This window comes from Oxyura jamaicensis, chromosome 1 (genome assembly GCF_011077185.1).
Source record: "Oxyura jamaicensis isolate SHBP4307 breed ruddy duck chromosome 1, BPBGC_Ojam_1.0, whole genome shotgun sequence".
Lineage (NCBI taxonomy): Eukaryota > Metazoa > Chordata > Aves > Anseriformes > Anatidae > Oxyura > Oxyura jamaicensis.
The window spans coordinates 53,477,403-53,497,153 of record NC_048893.1 but is presented as its reverse complement, the minus strand read 5'-3'; the positions used below and the strand labels follow the sequence as shown (position 1 = coordinate 53,497,153).

The 19,751-nt window shown below is 61.0% G+C and overlaps 1 protein-coding gene across 3 annotated transcripts; it reads left to right on the top strand.

Annotated features, from left to right (window-relative positions):
* Window positions 1–1,197: 1,197 nt before the first annotated feature.
* On the top strand, window positions 1,198–18,704 carry TRIOBP (TRIO and F-actin binding protein). 3 transcript variants are annotated; one of them, XM_035339550.1, is made up of 22 exons: window positions 1,198–1,288; window positions 2,493–2,643; window positions 3,545–3,678; window positions 3,921–4,032; window positions 4,385–4,580; window positions 4,961–5,333; window positions 5,429–5,561; window positions 5,803–6,798; window positions 7,155–7,241; window positions 10,866–10,922; window positions 11,238–11,306; window positions 11,691–11,780; window positions 12,248–12,357; window positions 12,650–13,202; window positions 13,629–13,739; window positions 15,067–15,214; window positions 15,411–15,522; window positions 16,032–16,191; window positions 16,331–16,441; window positions 16,688–16,774; window positions 17,421–17,584; window positions 17,912–18,704. In XM_035339550.1, the coding sequence occupies exons 2-21, from the start codon at window positions 2,530–2,532 to the stop codon at window positions 17,580–17,582; spliced, it is 3,915 nt and encodes a 1,304-aa protein (XP_035195441.1). In that variant the 5' UTR covers window positions 1,198–1,288; window positions 2,493–2,529; the 3' UTR covers window positions 17,583–17,584; window positions 17,912–18,704. The 3 variants fall into 3 exon arrangements, with proteins under 3 accessions (XP_035195441.1, XP_035195449.1, XP_035195459.1); XM_035339558.1 differs by lacking the exon at window positions 3,921–4,032 and having other exon boundaries at window positions 4,333–4,580; XM_035339568.1 differs by lacking the exons at window positions 1,198–1,288; window positions 2,493–2,643 and having other exon boundaries at window positions 3,668–3,678; window positions 4,333–4,580.
* The last annotated feature ends 1,047 nt before the right edge of the window (window positions 18,705–19,751 follow it).

Here is a 19,751-nt window from a genome sequence, read left to right as displayed (position 1 = left end):
GCGTTTAAGTGTTTGTGGTTTTACTGCCAGGCGATTTAGAAGAATCGCCCTTTTAGTTTGCTTGTTTCCCCGGCCCTAATAACTTCCGAGCCTTTCTCCAGTGTCAGCTGAAATTTCCAACAGCTTCTCCACGCTCTGAAAACTTCAGGTTCCTCTTGGAAGCTGTTTTCAAGTAAGTATATGGAAAACAAACAAACATAACCGTGAAATCCTACATGGAGTCAACCACCAGTGTTGCTGGCAGCGGTATTGATTTCTCCATCCGATCGATCCAAGCTTGATTTTGTAACGTGAATTCCTGACTCCTCCCTGGCGCAGTGTCTGTGTTACGGGGTGGAACTGGGCTACGTTGGGTGAGGGATACGAGATCCCAGACACATCACGGTTCATACCAGCCTGTGACTTCCACACAAAAATATAATTGGGATTAGAGGGGATCAAAAGCAGGCCGGGAGCCGAAAAGGGCAGACGGCTGTGGAAGAATTGGAGCTCAGTGCACAGATGGAGTTGCGGTGTGTGCACGAGCTTGTATCAATCATTGCTCTGTGCTTGTTGCTCCTAAGTAGCGTATCGAGCTCCAGGCTGCATCCAGCGCGGTCCCACTTCTGCCTGCAGAAAGGAACCAGGGAGAGAAGTTACTGGGAAAGAGATGAGAACTTTGGGGAATTAATGGAGCAAAACTGAGATTTATGTATATTTTAATGCTCATGAGGACTGGGCAGAGAAGTAAATTGATCTGTAGCAGGAGCACCTGAGGACAGGCCAAGAGAGGCCCACGCAGGGCTCGTGGGCAATGCCCAGATCAGCCGAAGCTCTCCGGGGAGCACTGTGGGTAGGGCCACCCCACACCGGCGCTGGGCTGTGGGCACTCTGGGCTACCCTGGTGCTTGCCTGGTCCTACCCGCCTTAACCTGCTCCTGGGGTGATGCCTGCGGGGGGAGCAGCGGGCCTGCCCCGGGACGGAGGGGATGGAGCCGCGGGGAGACGCAGGGCGAGGACCGGGGGCCAGGGACCGAGGGCCGGGGGCGAGCCGTAGCCCCGGGGCCACCGAGCCCAGCCCGGCCCGGGTCGATCGCCCTCCCGCTGCCGCCGACACGTGGGTGCCCGTACACGTGGCGCCGGCGCGCCGCCAGCCAGCCAATCAGAGGGCGGTATTCAAATGAATGCTGGGTGGTGGCCAATGAGAGGGGAGGGGGTGTGGCCTCGCTGCCCGCAGTTCCCACGGCGAGCTTCATTCAAGGGGGAGCTCGGCGGGCAGCGAGGTCCTGGGAGCCGTGGGGGAGTCGAGGTACTGGGGATACTGGGAAGCACTGGGAGGCACTGGGAGCAGCGGGTCCGGCTGCCTGGCTGTATGCATGCGTGTCAGAGGCCATGGGGGGGCGCAGCATGACCCTGGCAGCAGGCCCCAAGCGCCCCATGGGATGTGAGAGTGATGATTTGCCCATCAGGCAGTGACACACTGTGGGCCACGGGTGACAATCCGTGGGCAGTGGTGGATGGCGATGTTTGGCTCTTTCCTGCTGCCTCCCTTGCAGGTCAGTGCCTAGGCTCACGTCCGGTGTGACTGAGTCAAGAAAACATGCCTGAGTGCAAGGAGGGAGACTGCAAGGGCAGCGCTGGTGCATGCAATTTGCAGCCCTGCAAGCGAGAGCACTGGCAGGCACAAGTTACAGCTCGGTTCTGCCACTGACAGCTGGCACGTAGTCTCAGTCAGCTGCTCTGACTCGAGCATCCACGTTTAGGGGAGCAGTGGCACGCTCACATCAGGGATGCTGGGCTCATCCCCACACTGATCTCCTGCCCTTCTGCTGGGATGAGTTCAGCAGATCCCGGCATGGATCCCATCCCCAAATTAAAGGGCTCATCCTCAAACCAGGAGGGATAGAGGAGGTGATGATGTGCAGGATGCTTGAGGGAAAGCCAGGATATACGTGTGGAGCCCGGCTGCTGTGCTAGCAATGCTTGTTGCCCTTCGCAGTGTTGCCAGTAACTATCTCATAGGTCTCAGATATTTTAGTGGGATCAATAAGCTTAGGAAAAGCCTTAGTGGGTTTCCAAATGTCCTAAGATGCTAATAGATAGCTCTTTATGAGCAACATAAGAAAGATTTCCTTTTTGTGCCTTTTAGCAGAGCTTGAATTAAGAAAACTTTCTGCAAAGAAAAAAAGCAGGACCTGAGCATTGTTCCCTCCGTCCTCAGGGACTCCCAAACTGACTGTGTCAGCAGTCGTTTGAGGGTGCAGAGCAGTGCCCCCTTCTAAAAAAGGCCTCTGCTGGAACATACCCTTTTATTATGTGCAATTACGTGGGTCGTGCTGATGGCCTCGCATCTGGATGCCCTTCGATTCCAGCTTTGCCAGCCAAGAGCAGCAAACTTCACCCTGCGGATAACATTTGTGCTTCCACAGGAGCCTGAGCCGGGGAGGGGGGTTGGAAGCGCTGCCTTTCCACTGCCGTTCCTTCCTCCTCTTCCTCCGGGCTGCTCCCCGCAGCCCGGCAGCCACGGCATCCTCGTCCCCGCTATGGGTGATGTCGGGTTCGCTGGGTGACGTGCCCTGCGCCAGTTTCGAGGCCAACGTATTCGCGAAGAGCCTGTGCCAGCACTGTTTCCGCGCCGCAGGGGCTCACCAGCACGCTAACCAGGTGAGCTCCTCCATCCCACCTGGAGGCTGTGAATGCTGCATCGAGGGCCTCTTTGTTCTGCCTTAGGATTCCACAGAGGTGGAAATCCCTAATGGAAAGGCTCAGCCGGGCTTTCCAGGGGAAAGGGGATTGGCAAAGCAGGGACCAACCCTGGATTTAATCCCTGCTTGGCGCCTGCTGGCATCCACAGCCCACCTCACCTAAAGTAGGGTCCTGGCAGACCTTGCTGCAGCGAGCTGTTCCCAGAGGGAAGGTGGAAGGGGATAAATCTCATGGGATTTGGGGCTCTGGATGCCTCAGTCCAACCCGGTCCTTCAGCACGAGCTGCTTGGCTGCGGCAAGCTGCATCCAACCAGGCATCAGCCGGTTTCATGTTCGCGGAGGGTTTCGTGTTGTTCGCTGCCCTCCCAGAGCAACTGGCCTGGGATCATGAAATAGTAATGAGCCTCCCGCTCTCTTTCCTGCCCTCTACCCCTGGTCGTGGGCCCTCTAAGGTTACTGCAGCCCTTTGCCTGCTCAGAGCTGCCTCTGAGCGAATCCCGGCACGGGCGAGATGCTGGAGGGAGGGCGGCGCAGGCCCCCCACTGCCGCTCCGAAGCCCTGCAGGTAACCGGGGGGAGATGCCAAGGTGCAGGGGCTGGGGCCGCAACCTGCCCTGTGGAAATCATCCTCTTCTGGGTGCTGCGTCCTCTCCTGGGGCTGTCTGCGTGGCGAGGGAGCAGCAGCAGTGAGGGGGGTTCCCCGAGCTCACATCCACATGCGCTTTCTCCGAGAGCCTCCAAAACCATCCTGCTCTCGGAGGAGGTAGAAGAAGCAAGGTGTTTCCCAGGGGAGCTGTGTTTTCCTTCCTCCTCATCTTCACCGCGGTGACGGCACCGCTGCATCCTCCCCCTCCCCGCAGGAGCATGCCGTGGAGGTGGCAGGGCGCAGCGCTGGCCCCGACGCAGAGCCGGGTGGGCCCTGGGACGCCGTCCGCATCGTAGCACCCCGGTGCGAGGTGTACGTCTGCGTGGGACGAGCCGACGGGGCGGCGCGGTGAGTGCCACCAGCAGCTGCCGTGCTCAAATGAAGCCCCTCGGAGTGAGCGATGCAGTGGGGGGAGAGGGAAGCCAAGCCACAAGAGCAGGGGGAAATCGGGCGCGATGCTGCCGATGCTCTGCCTGGGCAATAGGGCTGAGCAATCCCCTCTGTCTGGGTTCCTCTGGGCTGTCCCGGGGTGCTGCTGCCCATCCCCAAGCTCTGCTGACCGCTGGCTGTCCTCTCTCCCCGCTCTGCAGCTGGCACCAGGGCAGGGCACGTCCCCCGCTCAGCCCCGGAGCCGAGGGCGAGCACGGAGAAACCGGCACTGAAGCCCGCGGCCGTGCCGAAGCCAGCTCCGAGCTCACCAGGGTGAGATGGGCGTCCCTCTTGGTGCGGGTGGTGTCAGTGTCCCCAGCCCCTCGTCACCTCAGTGCCACGTCTGCTGGGCATGTTCAGAAGCTCCCGAGATGGCAGAGGGGCTCAGCTGAGCTCTTTCATCCCACAAAGCAGGCTCTGCCCCTAGATTCGCTGCTGGGCTCCCCCATGCGGGTTTTCCTGTGTCACTCCTTGCTGTGCCAGCTGATTTGGGGCTGAGACCACCTTATGCTCCTCTCCTGGTCCTGTTTTACCAGCAGCTCTGGGCTGTCAGCCCTCTTTGCCTCCTTCCAGCCCACGAGCTTGCTGCCCCCATTGCAGAGACCTGCCCTGTCTTGTCTCCCAGGACTGGGAAATGACCAGGCTGTGGGACAGCTCTTTGGGATCGGCCAAGCGGGACGCCATGAGCTACAGGGGCCTCAAGGACGAGGTGCGGGCGCCGCAGGCAGACAGACCCAGGTGGGGTCAGCCCCTTCCCTCTGGATCCTGGGTGAGGACAGAGGCCCCAAGCTTTAGGAGAGAAATCTGCCCGCTGAAAGCAGGTACACTTGGTTTGCTCCCGTGCTAGACCCTGGTTCTGGTTTGCTTTCCGCCTGGGGGTGTCTGAAGTTGACAGCGGGTCTCTAGATATAGCATCACTTCAGCCAGAGCCTGGTCCTAGGAGGTTTTTGATACGGGAATCACAAACGGTTAAGGCTGTGAGACAGCACCTCTTGGTGTGCTGACTGTGAAATCCAGGTCCCCCGGGTGTTACCTCCCTGCATGGCTTGCTGTGCCCGTGCTCTGCAGTGCTGTGCCCCCACCTGCAGAGAGCCTGGGGCTTTCCTCTGCCCTCCCAGCCTGTTCCTGGCTCTCCCCCTAAACCTGGTGGCATCCCGCATCGCCCACACCTCCCCCAGTAACACCCTTCTCCCCATCCCAGACCGTGGTCCTGCCAGCCAGAAGCCCGAGGAGAGCCGGGCGAAGCACCGCACAGGGAGCTGCTATTTCTCCCTGGAGCACCGAAAACCCGACCCTCCCCGGGCTCCTTCCCCACCACATCCCAGCCGTGGCTCCTCTCTGACCCCAGCGGGCAGGCCCCTGGCGTCCTCCTCCCGGGCTGGGGAGCCCCACGGGCACCCCGGCGTCGGGGGCACGGAGGGGAGGCGCGGGCTGGAGAGGCAGGAGTACACGGTGCTGGCGGACCTGCCCAAACCCAAGCGCCTCGGCCACGGGGACGCCGCCGACCGCTGCGGCTCCCGCACGCTCAGCCCCGGCCGGGTGGAGGTGGAGAGGATATTCGGCTGCGAGCGCAGGTGAGAAGTGAAGGGGGCTGCCCTGGGGTCTCCCCACGTGCCATCGGGGTGGCCCCAGCTGGAGCAGCGGCCGGACGGGCTGCGTGTGCCCGCAGGAAATCGGAGACGCTGGAGGCTTTCCAGGCCCTGGAGGAGGGCCGCGTGGAGAGGCTGGATGGGAAGACCCCGGTGCCACCCAGCAAAGGCCGGCTAGGTCGGAGGCAGTCCAGCCCCAGCCTGCCCAGGGAGGTGAGTCCTGGCTGCTTGCTCCTGCCACGTTTTCTCCTATTCCCCATTTGGGTTCGAGAGGTTTCCCCTCACTACAGGCTGCCTCTGTGCATGGGGGTGCAATTACTGCAATGCCTCTTGGCATTACCCAACCCAGCCATCTCCTAGCCCTCATCCCACCTTATCCCCCTCCTCGCTGTCCCTCACAAGTGCATTTTTGCTCCCAAGAGGACTCTTTGCTCTCTGTCCCCTGTGTCCCTAGGGCCAGCGGCTCTCCTGGCACCCCGAGCAGCGCAGCAGAGACCCCAAGGAGCCCCGGCGCTCCCCCAGCCCAGCTCGGCACCCGGAGAGGACCAGGACCCCCCTGCGCCCCACGTGCCCATCCCCACGGGCGGAGAGGGACTGGAAGAAGCCAAGGGAGTCTTTGAGCCCCACTCAGCAGCTGGAGAGGGGCAGCAGCAGCCCACGCTTCCCCAGCCCCACTTTCAGGTCGGAGAGGAGGGCAGGGGGGGCCACGAGCCCTCCCCAGCGCTCGGAGAAAGACTGGAGGAGCCAAGCGGAGAGGGGCCGAGCTGCCTGGCAGGCTGGGAGCGTGGGGAAAGCGACAGAGAGGAAGAGCTGGGGGGATTCCCTGCACCCCCTGAGCTTTGGGAAGGGCTCGGATAGCATCAGGCTGGGCCAGGCAAGGCCCCCGCAGTCCACGAGTCTCCTGGGACGGACAGAGAGCACGTGGAAAAACCAGAAGGAGATCTCCCCAGCTGGCCCAGCACGGGGGGCAGAGAGGAGATGGGGGAACCCGGGGGAGCTGCTGCACGCCAGGGGCTCCGGGAAACAGCCCGAATGTGGCTGGCAGAGCCTCCGGGAAAAACTGCAGCCTCCCCTCCCCGGGAAGGGCACGGACGGTGACTGGAGAGGCCGAGGGAAGCCCCTGCGTCCCATGAGCCCGACGCGCCCGCTGGAGCAGGACTGGAAGGGCCGTGGAGATGCCTACCAAGCTCAGAAGCCAGAGAAGGACTCGAAGCCCCAGGAGAAGCCCCTGTGCCATGTAGACTTGATGCACCAGCTGGAAAAGGACTGGAGAAGCCCTGGGAGATGCCTAGATGTCTGGCCGCGGCCTGATGACAGCTGGAGAAGGCCTGAGAGTCCAGTGCAGCAGCTGGAAGATGACTGGAAGGCTACCGAGCGCACCCAGGACTCAAACAACCCTGAAAAGCCCTTGGAAAGTGACTGGGGGAGCAAGAAGCTTCCTATTTATCACGTGAGTATGGCAGAGGAGGGAAAACAAGGGCAGGAGCCGGAGCTGGTGGGGGACCCTGCTGCCAGGCGTAAAACCAGCGAGCATCTTTGCCTGCACAGAGCAGGGTGCTGACCCTGTTTGCAGCTTTCCTCACTGGTCAGGGCAGAATTAAGTTGCACACACGCGCACACACATGCACACACAGCCTTCCTGCTCCTCTGGCATCCCCTTTTCCCCAGGGTGTGAGGAGCAGTGCCACCCTCCTGGCACTGGGGTGCTTCCTCCTGCCCCCGCGCTGGGATGGAGACTGTGGGGTCTGGGGAAGCGAGGAGAGGATTAAACCCCCTGCCTTTACCTCTCGTTTTCTCTCCCCGCAGCCCCAGCTGGGTGGAGGCACCTTCCCAGCACAAAGCTCCTCGGGAAGCCAGCACCCGCACCCGAATGCCGGTGAGAGACGCAACAAGGTAGGGGGCCGGGCATGGGACTGGGGCTGGGGGGGCTCAGCACACACCAAGCAGCACAGCGGGCTGCCCGCCCCCTGCACTGTCACGTCCTGGGCACCGGGCTCGCTGTCACACCCTGCGGGATGGCGGGGGTCACACCCCAGCCCTGCCACCCTGTGCCCATTTCCCAGATGGGAAAACTGAGGCACGGAGCCTTTTGGCGAGGCCGGACTGGGGGGCGAGCGGCACGCCGGGGCCTGAGCCCCTCACCGAGCTGCCTTCTTTCCTTTATCTCCTGGTGGCAGCGGGGACTTTTTGGGCACGAAGGGGGCCATGAAGCAGGGGTCACGGTGTCACCCCAGGAGTCCCACGACTTGTCCTTCCGTGCGCCCGCCGGCCTCACCCGCCCCGCCGGCTCCATTGGCTGCGTGCTGCGGGGCGGCTCCCATTGGCCGGGCCGGGTCCTCCCAGGAAGTTTGGGGTGGGAGGAAAAACTTTTTTTTTTTTTAATTAAAAAAAAAAAAAAAAAAAGAGGAAAAACTCAGGCAGGCATGGTGGGGCCACGGGAACCACCCGGCCTCTGAAGCCGCCCCGCCGCCCTGGCTGCCAGCGCCCGCTCCCGCCGCGCCCCCGCCATGACGGTGAGTCCGGCACCGGGGGTCCCCCGCTTCGGCTCGGGCCTCGCCGCCACCATCTTCTCCCCGTCACCCTGCTTGGGCTGCCCTCCGTCCCCTCAGGGCTGGTGATGGAGCAGCTTTAGTGGCAGCCCCCCACGCGTGGGGACAGGCGGAGGCAGCCCCGGTGGGCGTGCGAGCGGCTGAGGCTCGCCGCGCCGGTGGCAGGGGGACGGGGTGCGACAGCGGGGGGGACACACGGGTGGCAGGCTGGGCTGCGTGTCCCCTGCGGCCCCAGAGAGGTTTTGTTAAGCGGAGCCGGAGCAGTTTGCTTTGTCTTTTGGCCCGCGGCCCCTTCCTGGTGGAGCGAGTTCCCTTTTTTTTTGGAGGAAGCGTGCTTTTGGGGAGGCCGAGAACCCCGCTGCCAGCCCCGCGGTGGGGAGGAGGTGGGAGGAAGGAGCCCTGGGCAACCTGCTGCGGGTGGCCCTGTCGGAGCGGGGGTGACCTCCAGAGGTCCCTCCTTCCAGCCGCCGTGGTCAGGGAAGCATTGCTCCGGGGCCTGCGGTCCCGAAGGGAGCAGGAGGAGCGGGAGGTGCAGGGACAGCAGAGGAAGGAGCGCACCTGACCGACCACCCCATCCCTGTCGGCTCCGGGCTTTCTGCCCCCTAGGGCTCCACCACGCCGAGGTCCTCCCGTCCCTCCCATCCTTCAGGTTCAGTCTGTCGCCTTCTCTTCTCCTCCATTTCTTCACCCTGGGCTCCGGCTCCCTTGTACCACCCGGGAGCGATTCCTCCACTCCCACCCCATCCCCTTCCCTTCTTTGGTGTTTACATTCTTCAGATACTTGCAGGCTGTTATCACGGCCCTCCTATCCCCTCCTCGGACGGAGCAGGCAGCCGGCTCTCCGCAACCTGCCGAGCTATAACCCCGTCCCTCTGAATGTCACCCGTGTCCCCAGCCACTTGGTGCTGTCCCCCCCAGTGCAGGGCCGGGTATAACCGGCGTAGGGCCGGGCACAGCCTGCCTCTCACTCCCAGGGCGGGATGTTTTGCTGCGGACACATCCTGCCCCATCCTTGCATCTCAGCTGGTTGTCGACCAGCCCCCGGATCTCTTCGTGGCTCTGCTTTCCTGCCCGTTTCCTCCTCCTGCCCCTGGCCTTTTCCTCCGAGGGGGGATTCAGCCCGAACCTCGCTCTGTTCTCTGCTCATCTCCCGAGCTCTTTGCTCCAGCCGACGAAGCTGGATTTGGTCGTGGAGAGGGGGGATACAGGCAGCTTTACACGCTTTCTGCGGTGACCGGTGTCCTGTCCTGTGCTACCAGCCCTGCTACAGCAAAAATACTGCAGAGGTGGTTGCAGAGCTGAGGCTGGCAGGGAAAAAAGGGGCCCGTTCTGCCCGGTGACATTCACGTGCTCAGGGAAAGCCTGCGGCGGGGATTTGCTGGTCCTGGTAATGCATGAGGGGCAGTACTAGGGCAGCGAGTGTTGGCAGGGGCTCCGACAGGGCTGGCCGGATCTTTTTGCGGTTTGTTTTCCCAGTGGCATACATCGGGCTCATTATTTCAGCAATTAATGCCCTGGCATTGTAAATCATCGATATTGGAGCCCTAGCTGACCTGCACAGAAGCCCCCCCCCAGAAATCCTTTTGCTCCCTCTCTCGGTCTGTTTTTCTTCCGCTCCCTGAGCCGAGCTGCCTCTTGGCCCCCAGGACACGGAGCCCACACTACAGCCGACCCCAGAACACTTTCCCAAATGGAAAAATGAGAAAACGCAGCCCTCGTGCTGATTCCCCCCACCTTGGGGAGCCCAGCGGGCCTGCCCCGCACACGTGCGTGCCGGGAGGGGCGGCCGAGCCGAACGCTTCGCCTCCTTTCCTTCCCTCCTGCCGCTCCCAGTCCGGGGCCAGCGCTGAAGTCACTGGATTGGAAGGGATAACGGCGAGAAGGGTGGAGCCGCCACCACGGGGAAGGAATTAATTTCCAGAGCGCTCTCGCAGGGCGGCAGCGACGTGCGGGTCCGGGGGAGCGGCCGAAGGGATGTGCACGGCCCCCTCGGTGCCCGGCTGCCGGCACCGCTCGTTGCCTCTGCTCCCTTCGCCCATTGGAGCCGCCCGGGAAGAAGAGGCTCTGGGCTGAATTATTTGCTGGTGCAGCTCCTCCCGAGCTGGTGGAGTCAGGAGGAGGAGCGGCTCCAGCCTGTTCGGCCAAGGGCGAAGCCAGGGAGAGCGGTTCCCCTGAGTCAGCTCTGGCGTGGCGCTTCTGCGAGGAGAGAAACTGGTTGGGATGCCGTACCGCTGGCGTGAGGTTAGGAGGAGGCAGAGGGGGGGAAAGCTTCTTTTAAACAGGGGGTGAGCTGGGTGAAACTCCGCTCATCCTCAGTAGCCGTGGCCCGAGGGAAGGCTCTGCAGAAGGAGAGGAGCCCGCAGCAGCTCGGGGAGGATTTCTTCTCCCACTCCGGTTTGTTCTCCAGCCCCGGGCGGAGTGTTTTAACGCAGCGTGTTTCCCCAGCTGTTAATCTGCCTCCTGCGCGGCTGCGCTGAGGGCTGCTTTATTGCGAGCCGCTCGTGTCTTTAATAAGCGGTCGGCGGCGAAGTCGCTGGCGGGATGTACCCCTGGGGCACGGATGCCCGGGGTTGGGACGAGGTGTGTCCGCTTCTTCGCTTCCTTCTCCAACCCCAGCCTGTCCGGCGGCAGAGCAGCATTCCCTTCCGCACAGTCCCCTCGCCCCTGCCTCCCGCTCTTATCTCAGAATAAATATCTCCAAGGCACCTTGTGGAAACCTCCCTGCTGCATATTTTCCTTTTTTTTTTTTTTTTTTTTACTCTTATCTCCTGTTTCCTCTTACGGGAATGATTGCCTGTTGCTGAGAGCTAAATCCCGTCACTGGGTCCTAAACCCCCACGCGCTTCCTACACGCGTTGTGGGGCTCTTCTCACTCTTTATTCCCCCTCTGGCTCCCATCCGCTGGCGCATGGGAACTTCTCTGGGTTCCAGCACAAAGTAACCCTCTGTTTTCTCCTTTCTTCTCCAGCCAGATCTCCTCAATTTCAAGAAGGGATGGATGTCCATCCTGGACGAGCCAGGAGAGGTAAGCCCGGCCTGGATTCTGCCTCTTGCCCCAGCCCTGTTGGTCAGGGTCCCCGTGTGAGCAGTGGTTTTTCTTTCCCCTCTTGTTTCGGTCTCTCCCACTGTGGGGAACCTCTGCTCGAGGGGCCGGCGGCACCGCTCGGAGCCGAGGGGCGCGAGGGGGAGCTGGAAGGGAACCGGAGAAGGGGGCAGAGCCTGGAGGCTGAGAGGTCGCGGAGCAGCATGTCCCTCCCTGTTCCTGTGCTTCCCTCGGTAACCGTCTATCCGTTTCCCTCCTGTCTTTTCCATTCCCTCCCCCTAACCGGTCTGCTGGCAGTGGAAGAAGCACTGGTTCGTGCTGACTGACTCGAGCCTGAGGTATTACAGGGACTCGAACGCCGAGGAGGTGAGCGCTGGCAGCGTTTCCCAAACCCTCTGTTCTTTCCTGGTGGCGTCCACGTGGTGAGGGGGAGAGGGACGCGACCGCTGGCATGGCCACCATGCAAGGGAGAGTGTCCTGTCCTTGTGAAAGGAGCCAGAGGTGGCCAGTGTCTCTTTGAGACCTCACCCTGGTCCGTCATTCATCCCAAGGAGTCAATGGGGGGTTGTCGTGGTGGGGAGAGAAGAGAAGGGCTGACCTCTGTGAGAGGAGCTGCTCTGATGCTCTCCGACTCTTCCTCCTCCCGCAGAACGAAGGTGGCCCATGCTTTATTTAGGGTGCAGGCAGGTGGCTGGGGCTTTTTCAGAGCCGGGCTTGCATTTATGCCCTGGAGGGCGGTTGTGCTTTCAGGCCGATGACCTCGATGGCGAAATCGATCTCCGCTCCTGCACAGACGTGACAGAATTTGCGGTGCAGCGCAACTACGGCTTCCAGATACACGTGAGTGCCCGGCGGGCACAGAGGGATGCCGGCTGCGAACGGCTCCTCCCTTGCCATCCACGTCTCTGATCCAGAGATTTGGGCAGTGCAACCCTCGTGCCAGGGTGGCAGGGTAGTCGGTGATGTGCCCAGCACCTAGAGTTGGCCTCTGGTGGCTCATGTTTGCTTGCTGCCAGTGTTCCTTTTGCCTTTGCTTGGAGACGGTCTCCTGAGGGGTGTGAAAGTGGCTTCCCCACAGAGAGCACGTCTCCACTGTCACCCCTCCGTGCATCCCCGGGAGCCCAAGATATAGGGTGGCATTCCTAGTGGGTGCAGCAGGGGAACGGAGAGGGGCTGCAGGGTTTTGTAGAAAGCTCTCGGTGAGCTGACACTGTGCAAGTGGGCACCTGGTGGTCCTGGGAGACCACCAGGAGCTGTCCATGCCTCTGGTGAGCAATGACAGAGCCTCCATCCCATCTCCATTGCAGACAAAAGATGCCATCTTCACGCTGTCGGCGATGACCTCGGGCATCCGGCGCAACTGGATCGAGGCGCTGAGGAAGAACGTGCGCCCCGTCAGCGCTCCGGATGTCACCAAGTAAGAGCTGCCTGGTGTCAGGTCCCCTCGCCGTCCCCCCTTCCCCGCTGGAACCTGGCACGGCTGGGGCTCAGGGCAGATCCTCTGCACCCCGTGGGGAAAGCCCGTCTCCCCACGCACGCAGACAGAGCTGCCAAGTACCGTGATGAAACTGCTCGGCGCTCACGCGGTGTTTTTCGCAAGGCTGGGTTGAGCAAAAGCTGAGCTGTGTGTTTTGGCCGGCAGTGCGCGGGGGCTGTCTGTCCGTCCCCGCTCTGCGCCTCTCCTTCATGTGCCACTGCTCTGCTTTCAGGCTCTCCGACTGCAACAAGGAGAACTCGATCCGTAACTGCGTCCCGACAAAGGGCTCGCTGCGGGCAGAGGAGCAGCAGCGGCCGGGCTCCGAGGGCAGCGCCAAGGGCAGCCCCTGGAAAGCGGACGGGCAGCGCCATGCCTTCGACTACGTGGAACTGTCCCCCTTGCAGCAGGACCCCCACAGTCAGGGGTCGCCGCCGAGGACGAGAGGGAGCTTGAGGGTCTCGGAGCGAGCTCCCAGGCACGAGGATCTGGAGCGGGATCTGGCTCTCCGCTCGGAGGAGAGGCGCAAGTGGTTCGAGAGCCCCGACGGCGGGGTCCCCAGCTCCGACGGCCTGGGGGGGGACTCATCCCGCAAGGCGGGGGAGCTGGATCTGCCCACCGCCCCGCTTTCGGAGGAGCAGCGGGCTCGGCTGAACGAGGAGATAGAGAAGAAGTGGCTGGAGCTGGAACGCCTGCCCTTGAAGGACTCGCGGCGGGTGCCCTTGACAGCACTGCTGAACCAGGGCAAGGGAAGCCAGGGGGACCCCAGCGAGGCGCTGAGAAAGGAGGTGAGAGCATCCGTCCTCTTGGAGAGGTGGTTTCTTAGTGCATGCCCCGGGGCTTTCTGCCTCCCTGGCAGCAGGAGGCTCCGCAGAAGAGCAAGGCCACCCACATTGGTGGCATCACTTGCACGGAGCTGCGTTTTGTTGCAGTTTGCGTTTGCTGCCTCCTTTTTCGAGCTGCTCCCAGGCTTACAAAAGCTTCACCTCCGAGCCCTGGAAAAGAGCAGCGTGTGTGTCTGTCGGAGCTAAGCATCCTCAAGCACAGATCTACCTCTGGAGGAGAGCGTGTCCGTCTCCTCCCCTCCGTGCTGGCGCTTAGCAGGCTGTGGCTGTGGGGCTGGCTTCGCCACGCTGCTCTCTTTCCAGGCTGCCACCTCCTCCCCGCCCTGCCCCCGGGGCTCAGCACCTCTCTCTCTCCCCTCCCTGGCACAGGTCCAGTCACTGCGGGCGCAGCTGGAGTCCTGCCGGGCCAAAAACGAGAGCCTTCGGGAGGCGACAAAATCCCAGGGGGACGGCCACGTGCCCCGGGGGTACATCTCTCAGGTGAGCCCCCAGATGGGAAAAAATGCCACCGCCCGGACTCACTGCCGAGCGGGCATCGCTAATCGTTGGGTTGCCTTGGTGACCCTAACGGGGCTCGGCTGTAATCAATGTTAATTACGTAAAGGCTGGTGTGCGTACTGCCCGTCCCTAAAGGGGCTGGAGCCGGGGGAGCTGGTGCTTCCCGCTTCCTGGCGGGGAGGCAGCGGCGCGAGCACGCTGCTGGGATTTCAGGATGTGTCGCAGGCGGCCAGGGGAAGGAAATTCGGGCTCCTGGTGAGCCGCCTGTTGCAACGGGCTGGCTGCTTCTAGCCCAGATGAAGGAAACCACAAGTCACGTGGAGCCGGTTCTCAGGTGCTCTGGGATCTTGGGTAACATTTACAGCTCACAGGCCTCCGTATGTTCAAAAAAATAAATAAAGGAAAAGGAGTGGGGAGAAACGGCATCTTCTCTTCCAGGGCTTCATACATAAAGCCAAACTTCACCTTTCCTAAAAGGGCTCCCTCTCCATGGATTTTTCAGCGTTCGTGGCCAACCTGATCCCTCCCCCTTTTTGATCTGCAAGGCAGCTGCCAGCTTCCAGCACCTCAGCACGCAGGGAAGCCAGGGAGGGCTTGTGTCCCTGCAGCCTGCTGCTTTAACATCGCCTGACAGCAGCGCCCTTTATATCAGCATCCACCTTAGTGCCAGGGGAAGGAACTGGGGACAGCAAGTTGAGGGATGCCTTCTTAAAAGTAATGTTCTGGTGTGGTTAGGTGGCAAAACTGTCCTTCCCGAGGGCGTTGGGGGCTGAGAGGGGAATGTCTTGCTTTGCTTTTTTTTTTTTGGAACACTGCTAATCTACAGTGCTGGGCACTGGGAGAACTGTCCTGCAGCTCCGGGCCAGCAGAAAGGAAAGCAAGCTGGGGGGGAAGATCTCTAATGGCCAGGCTTTGGGGAAGAAGGGCTCTTTAACAGCGCCCAGCCAAGTCATGTGGCAATGGGAGGTGTCACTTTTCTGAAGAAGAGGCTCAGTTTCCATCGGTTCTGGGGTCGCTGCTTCATTTAAAAGGCAAATAGCGAGATGCAGTTCCAGCTGTTAATCTCCTTCAGCCAGGCAGGGCGGCCTGGAGGAAGGGTCTGGCCCAGCTCCCCCCTTGGCCAAAGAGAGATGTTCGATCTCTTGACGTGTTTGGCGATAAAAGCAGCACCTCGCTTTCAGGAGGGACAAACCATCCTGGGAAGCGGTCTCTGGCCCTGGGCTGGAGTAAGGTTTGCCAAGTCAAACGAGCCTGGCACCTCCAAGCCCCTCACCCCTCCTGCCTCTTGTCCTTTCCCCCGGCACGGCAGGAGGCCTGCGAGCGCAGCCTGGCCGAGATGGAGTCGTCCCACCAGCAGGTGATGGAGGAGCTCCAGAGGCACCACCAGCGGGAGCTGGAGCGGCTGCGGCAGGAGAAGGAGCGGCTCCTGGCAGAGGAGGCTGCAGCCACAGCAGCGGGTAGGAGCGGGTGTTTTGGGTGGTCTTGGGAAGTGGAGAAGGCGGGGGATGCCCAGAGGGCAGAAGGGAAGGAGGAGGATCTGCAGACGGAGGTCTTTGAGTCCGCAGGAGCTCGGTCAGCTCCCTGGCTTGGTTTCCCCAGACGTGCTGAGCAGGCACAGCCTGATCCCCTGTCTCCCATTGTCCCTCTCTGCAGCCATCGAAGCACTGAAGAAAGCCCACCGGGAGGAGATGAACAAGGAGCTGGGCAGGACACGAAGCTTTCAGCAGTGCGGCTCCATCTCGGATGCCCTCCAGAAGCAGCACCAGTAAGAAATCTCCTCTCCTGCTCCCCTTGCTCAGTGCTGCTGCCCTCGCCGAGCCCCGTGCTGGTCTTATCGCACCCATCTGCGTCGGCCTCTCCAGGGGTGGTGGGTAACAGCCGGGGTTGCTGCCGTAAAGCCAGCTATACGGCAGAGAGCTTTACCCCTGCTTGGTGCCAGCAAAGCAGGATTGATCCGCAGAGGAATAAGCAGCTGCCTGGCCCCCCAGCACTAGCCGAGGTCTCGCTATTCCTGGCGTGTTTCCCCTACAAGCTCAAAACCTCTGTGTGTGATATGCAAAGCTCCTCCACTTCTCCTGCATGACTAGAAGCTCCCAGAAGCCCCGTCCTCGTGTTGGGAGGGTGGAGAATGAAGCCTGGATCCACACGGAGCAGTGTGGCAAAGACACGTCGGAGGCTTTGGGAAGAGCCTGTCCGTGGCACGGGGGCAGGCGATGCTGATGACAAGGCCAGCGATGGTGGCAGGGCAGCAATGACCCGGCGCCTCTTTGGCAGGTCGGACGTGGACTCCCTGAAGCGGGAGCTGCAGGTGCTTTCCGAGCAGTACTCCCAGAAGTGCCTGGAAATCGGGCAGCTCACGGAGAAAGCGGAGGAGCGGGAGCAGACACTGCAGCGCTGCCAGCAAGAGGGGAAGCAGCTCCTGCGGAAGAACCAGGCAAGAGAGGGGCTTTCCCTGCCCACGGGGACCACAGAGCATCTTCCTTCCGCTGGGGGCTGCCCCTATCTAACCTGGCTGCTAAAACTCCCCTTTTTCAGTCCTATTCTTCCAATATTTTATTGGGGCTTGCCCGCAGGAGCTGCAGACCCGCCTCTCGGACGAGATCGGGAAGCTGCGGAGCTTCATCTCCTCGCGGTGCTCCGGGGACGGATCACAAAACAACGAGCGCAGCTCCTGCGAGCTGGAGGTACGGGGCTGACGGGGTCTCATCCTGGCGGCGATTTCGGCTCGGAGGGGAGCCGCGGGGCGGCCAGGAGCCGCGCAGGAAGGAGGTGCGCAAGCTTCCCCTCCGTGCCTCTCCCGGGGCACCTCGCATCACTTCCCTCTTCCTTCCTCTCCCACCGCCGCGCTTGCGCCCGGGGCAGCGGTCATCCTGCGGCTCTCTGCTTCCCCCTGCCTCGAGTCACCTCTGGCTCCTCTCTCCCCGGCCCAGGTGCTGCTACGCGTGAAGGAGAACGAGCTGCAGTACGTGAAGAAGGAGGTGCAGTGCCTCCGGGAGGAGCTTCAGATGATGCAAAAGGTGGGTGCTTTCCTGGAGCCTTCCTCCCCTGCTTGCTAGGGCTGGGCACGCCAAGGCCCTCACAGGAGAAGAGAGAAAGGGGCTGGGAGGCAGCAGGTTTCAACTAGGTTCACTTGGGTGCTCGGGCCAAACCCTCTCGTCACCTGTGCTCCTTGTCCCTGCTGGCCCCCCAAAGGGCTGTGACCTCGTGGCAGTATCCCAGTCCTCAAAGGGTGCCTGTAAAAGGCTCCTCTCCCCTCACAAGGAGCCACGTGCAGAAGACGAGGGGCGGTGGGTGCAGGCTGCACTGGGAGATGTTTCATCTTGATAGAATTTTTTTTTTTTTTTTACAGTGGAAACAATGAATTAATGGATCAACCTCCCCAAGTGTGTGGTGGAGTCCCCACCACTGGAGGTTTTCAAGACACAGTTGGATGGGGTGCTCAGTAATCTCGTGTGTAGGCTCCCTTTTCCCACAAAATATTGGTCCTGATGATTTTTCGAGGTCCCTTCCAACCCGGGCGGTTAAATACTTTTACAAAATTGCTGCTGAGGTTCAGGTCTTGGGCTGGTTCCTCCTTCACCTGCTAGCCTTTCTCCCACTGGCCTCACCTCGGCACCCGAATACCAGCGTGAGGGTTTGCTGACTCTTCCCCCTCCCTGGCAGGACAAGAGATTTGCCTCAGGGAAATACCAGGACGTCTACGCGGAGCTGAATCACATTAAGGTGCGCTCGGAGCGGGAGATCGAGCAGCTGAAGGAGCATCTGCGCCTGGCCATGGCGGCCCTGCAGGAGAAGGAATCACTGTGCAACAGCCTCAGAGAGTAACGGTGAGCGCCGGGGAGCTGCCGTGTCCCCTCCGAGTGCGGGTGGCTGAGATCCGCCGAGTTTTAGCAGAGGGATGGAGGCAAGGCAGGTTCCTGTTGTCCAGAGCAAGCCTGCTGCTTCCTTGGGGGCCGTGGCCATCAGGCTTGGGATCACCCTGCTCCACCAGTGCTCGCCACAGGGCACGGAGCGGTCCCAGGACACGTGGGACCATAGCGGGTCACCCAGCGGCCATCTCCTGGGGTGGCAGAAGGCTCGGTGTTTTTGCTCTGGGTGGGATCTTTTCAACCTCCCCCCCCCTTTTTTTTTTCTCCTTCTCTCTCTCTCTCCAGGTCTGCTCTCCGTTTGTTTATCTATTCTTGTTTTTAATTTGCTCCGTTCCTCACGTGTGGGGAGGGGGAGGTTGAATCCCATCCGTTATCGCCTTGGCACGACGCCCCCCCTCCCCAGCCAGCCTCCCCTCACGCCCCTCCTGAAGCTTTCGATGAAGCCCTTCATCTCCCTCTCGCCTGTGTACCTGAGCACGTTGTTTGGACTGCCTCCTTACATGCACCTTCTTCGGGATTTTATATGTGAAAATTATATTTTATAGAGGAATTTTTGCCTTCCCCCGGGAAGAAGGGGAAGAGGAGGGGGAAAGCTTTGACATCACCAGCGTTTTCTAACTTGAGAGAAAAAAAGAGGATTTCTTTCCCCAGCCCCGTTGCTTCCGGCCGTGCAGCCACCTCTGGCACTTCTTGCGCCCTCTCTTCCCCACGTCTCCATGGGACATGCGGCGAGGACACCGCTCCCCGGGGGAGAAGACACCCAAAGCCATAGGAGGGAGCCGACAGGGCCGCAGCTGCGCTTGCCCGGAACTTTGAAAGAGGAGACCTTGGCACGGGGCTGCGAGATCAAGCTCTCAGTGACTGTCCTTCAGCTCTGCCTTGGCAGAGCCTCAACCCTCTGGCACCTCCCCACCCGCCCTCCCTTGGGATGGGGAGAACCCGCCTTTTTTGGGGGGCAGAGGAGCTGCTGCCGTGCTGCACACCCACCCCCGAGGTGGGAGCCGCTGCTCTGCCGTGCCCTTCACTTCTTAACTTAATAAAATCTTTCCATTTTGCTGAGGAAAAAAAAAAAAAAAAAGTGTTTGCAGAGGGCAGGGCTTGGTATGGCAGCGGGGGCAATTTTTGCAGCTTCCTGTGTGAAGAACCTACAGCCAACAGTTTTGGGGCCGGCACGCTCTCTGCAACAACTGGTAAACCCGAATTCTCCTCCTGGTGTGCAGTGCTGAACTTTGCAGCAGCCTCTGCTGGGCTTGCAGGGCCAGGCACCGCTGTTTGCTCAGGGTTTCTCCTGGTGCAGGAATGCTGACTGCTAAGAGAGGAGCAGAGCCCCCCCAGTCCCCGCACGGAGACTGAAGGAAGCCGTGCAAAGCAGTTATCCAGCTGCCTGCTCGGTATTTGGGTTTTGGGGGCGAATAATCTGCATCGTGTCACCGGTCCAAAAGTTCTGCGCCAGCCAGAGCTGTGCCTGGGCTGGGAGGAGGGAGAAATGATGGTGGGATGTGGGACCTGGCTCCTGTCGTGCCCAAAACGCCGGTTTAAAGATGGGATGAGTTTGGCACATGTGGCCAGAGATGGGAAGGAGAGAGCTTCCAGGCTGTGGATATCCATCTCGAACTTAGGGACTTATAGGAACCAAGTTAGGAGGGCAAAAGCCTTATACATGTGTTTTTTTAGGAATAAACATGCTTGCGTGGCCCCTGTGGCTGAATTAAGGCTGCATGGTCCTAACTACCCACGGGGGATGCAAATGGCCGGCCATCCCCTTCCCCAGGCGCTCGCCATCTGTGTTTGTTTGGGTTTGGGGTTTTGGGTTTGTGTTTTTTTTTTCTTTTCTTTTCCTGGCCGGGGGCTGCTGCCCCTGATAAAGACGTCGCGCCGAAACGCGTGGGTGCTGCAGATCAGCCCCGTCACCCCGCGGCACAGCGTGCAGCGGGGCGATACCGGCCCCACGTCGGCCCCGCAGCGCTATCGCCCGGCCGCAGGGGCACGGGAGGGACAGGCAGCCGAAATGTCGGCGGGCTCGGCAGCCTGAGGGCTGCTTTTCTGCATGTTTTGAGCCCCTTTGAAAAGGGAAAGCGGGTTGAATTAAATTTTGCCGGGATGGATTCGCTGGCGTTAATCGCCA

Bases quoted from the DNA above. Each gene is read 5' to 3' on its own strand.
- TRIOBP (XM_035339550.1), top strand. From the start codon at position 2,530: ATGTCGGGTTCGCTGGGTGACGTGCCCTGCGCCAGTTTCGAGGCCAAC. The intron at 4,581-4,960 runs GTACACTTGGTT...TCCCCATCCCAG, and splicing joins AATCTGCCCGCTGAAAGCAG to ACCGTGGTCCTGCCAGCCAG. The intron at 13,203-13,628 runs GTGAGAGCATCC...TCCCTGGCACAG, and splicing joins GCGAGGCGCTGAGAAAGGAG to GTCCAGTCACTGCGGGCGCA.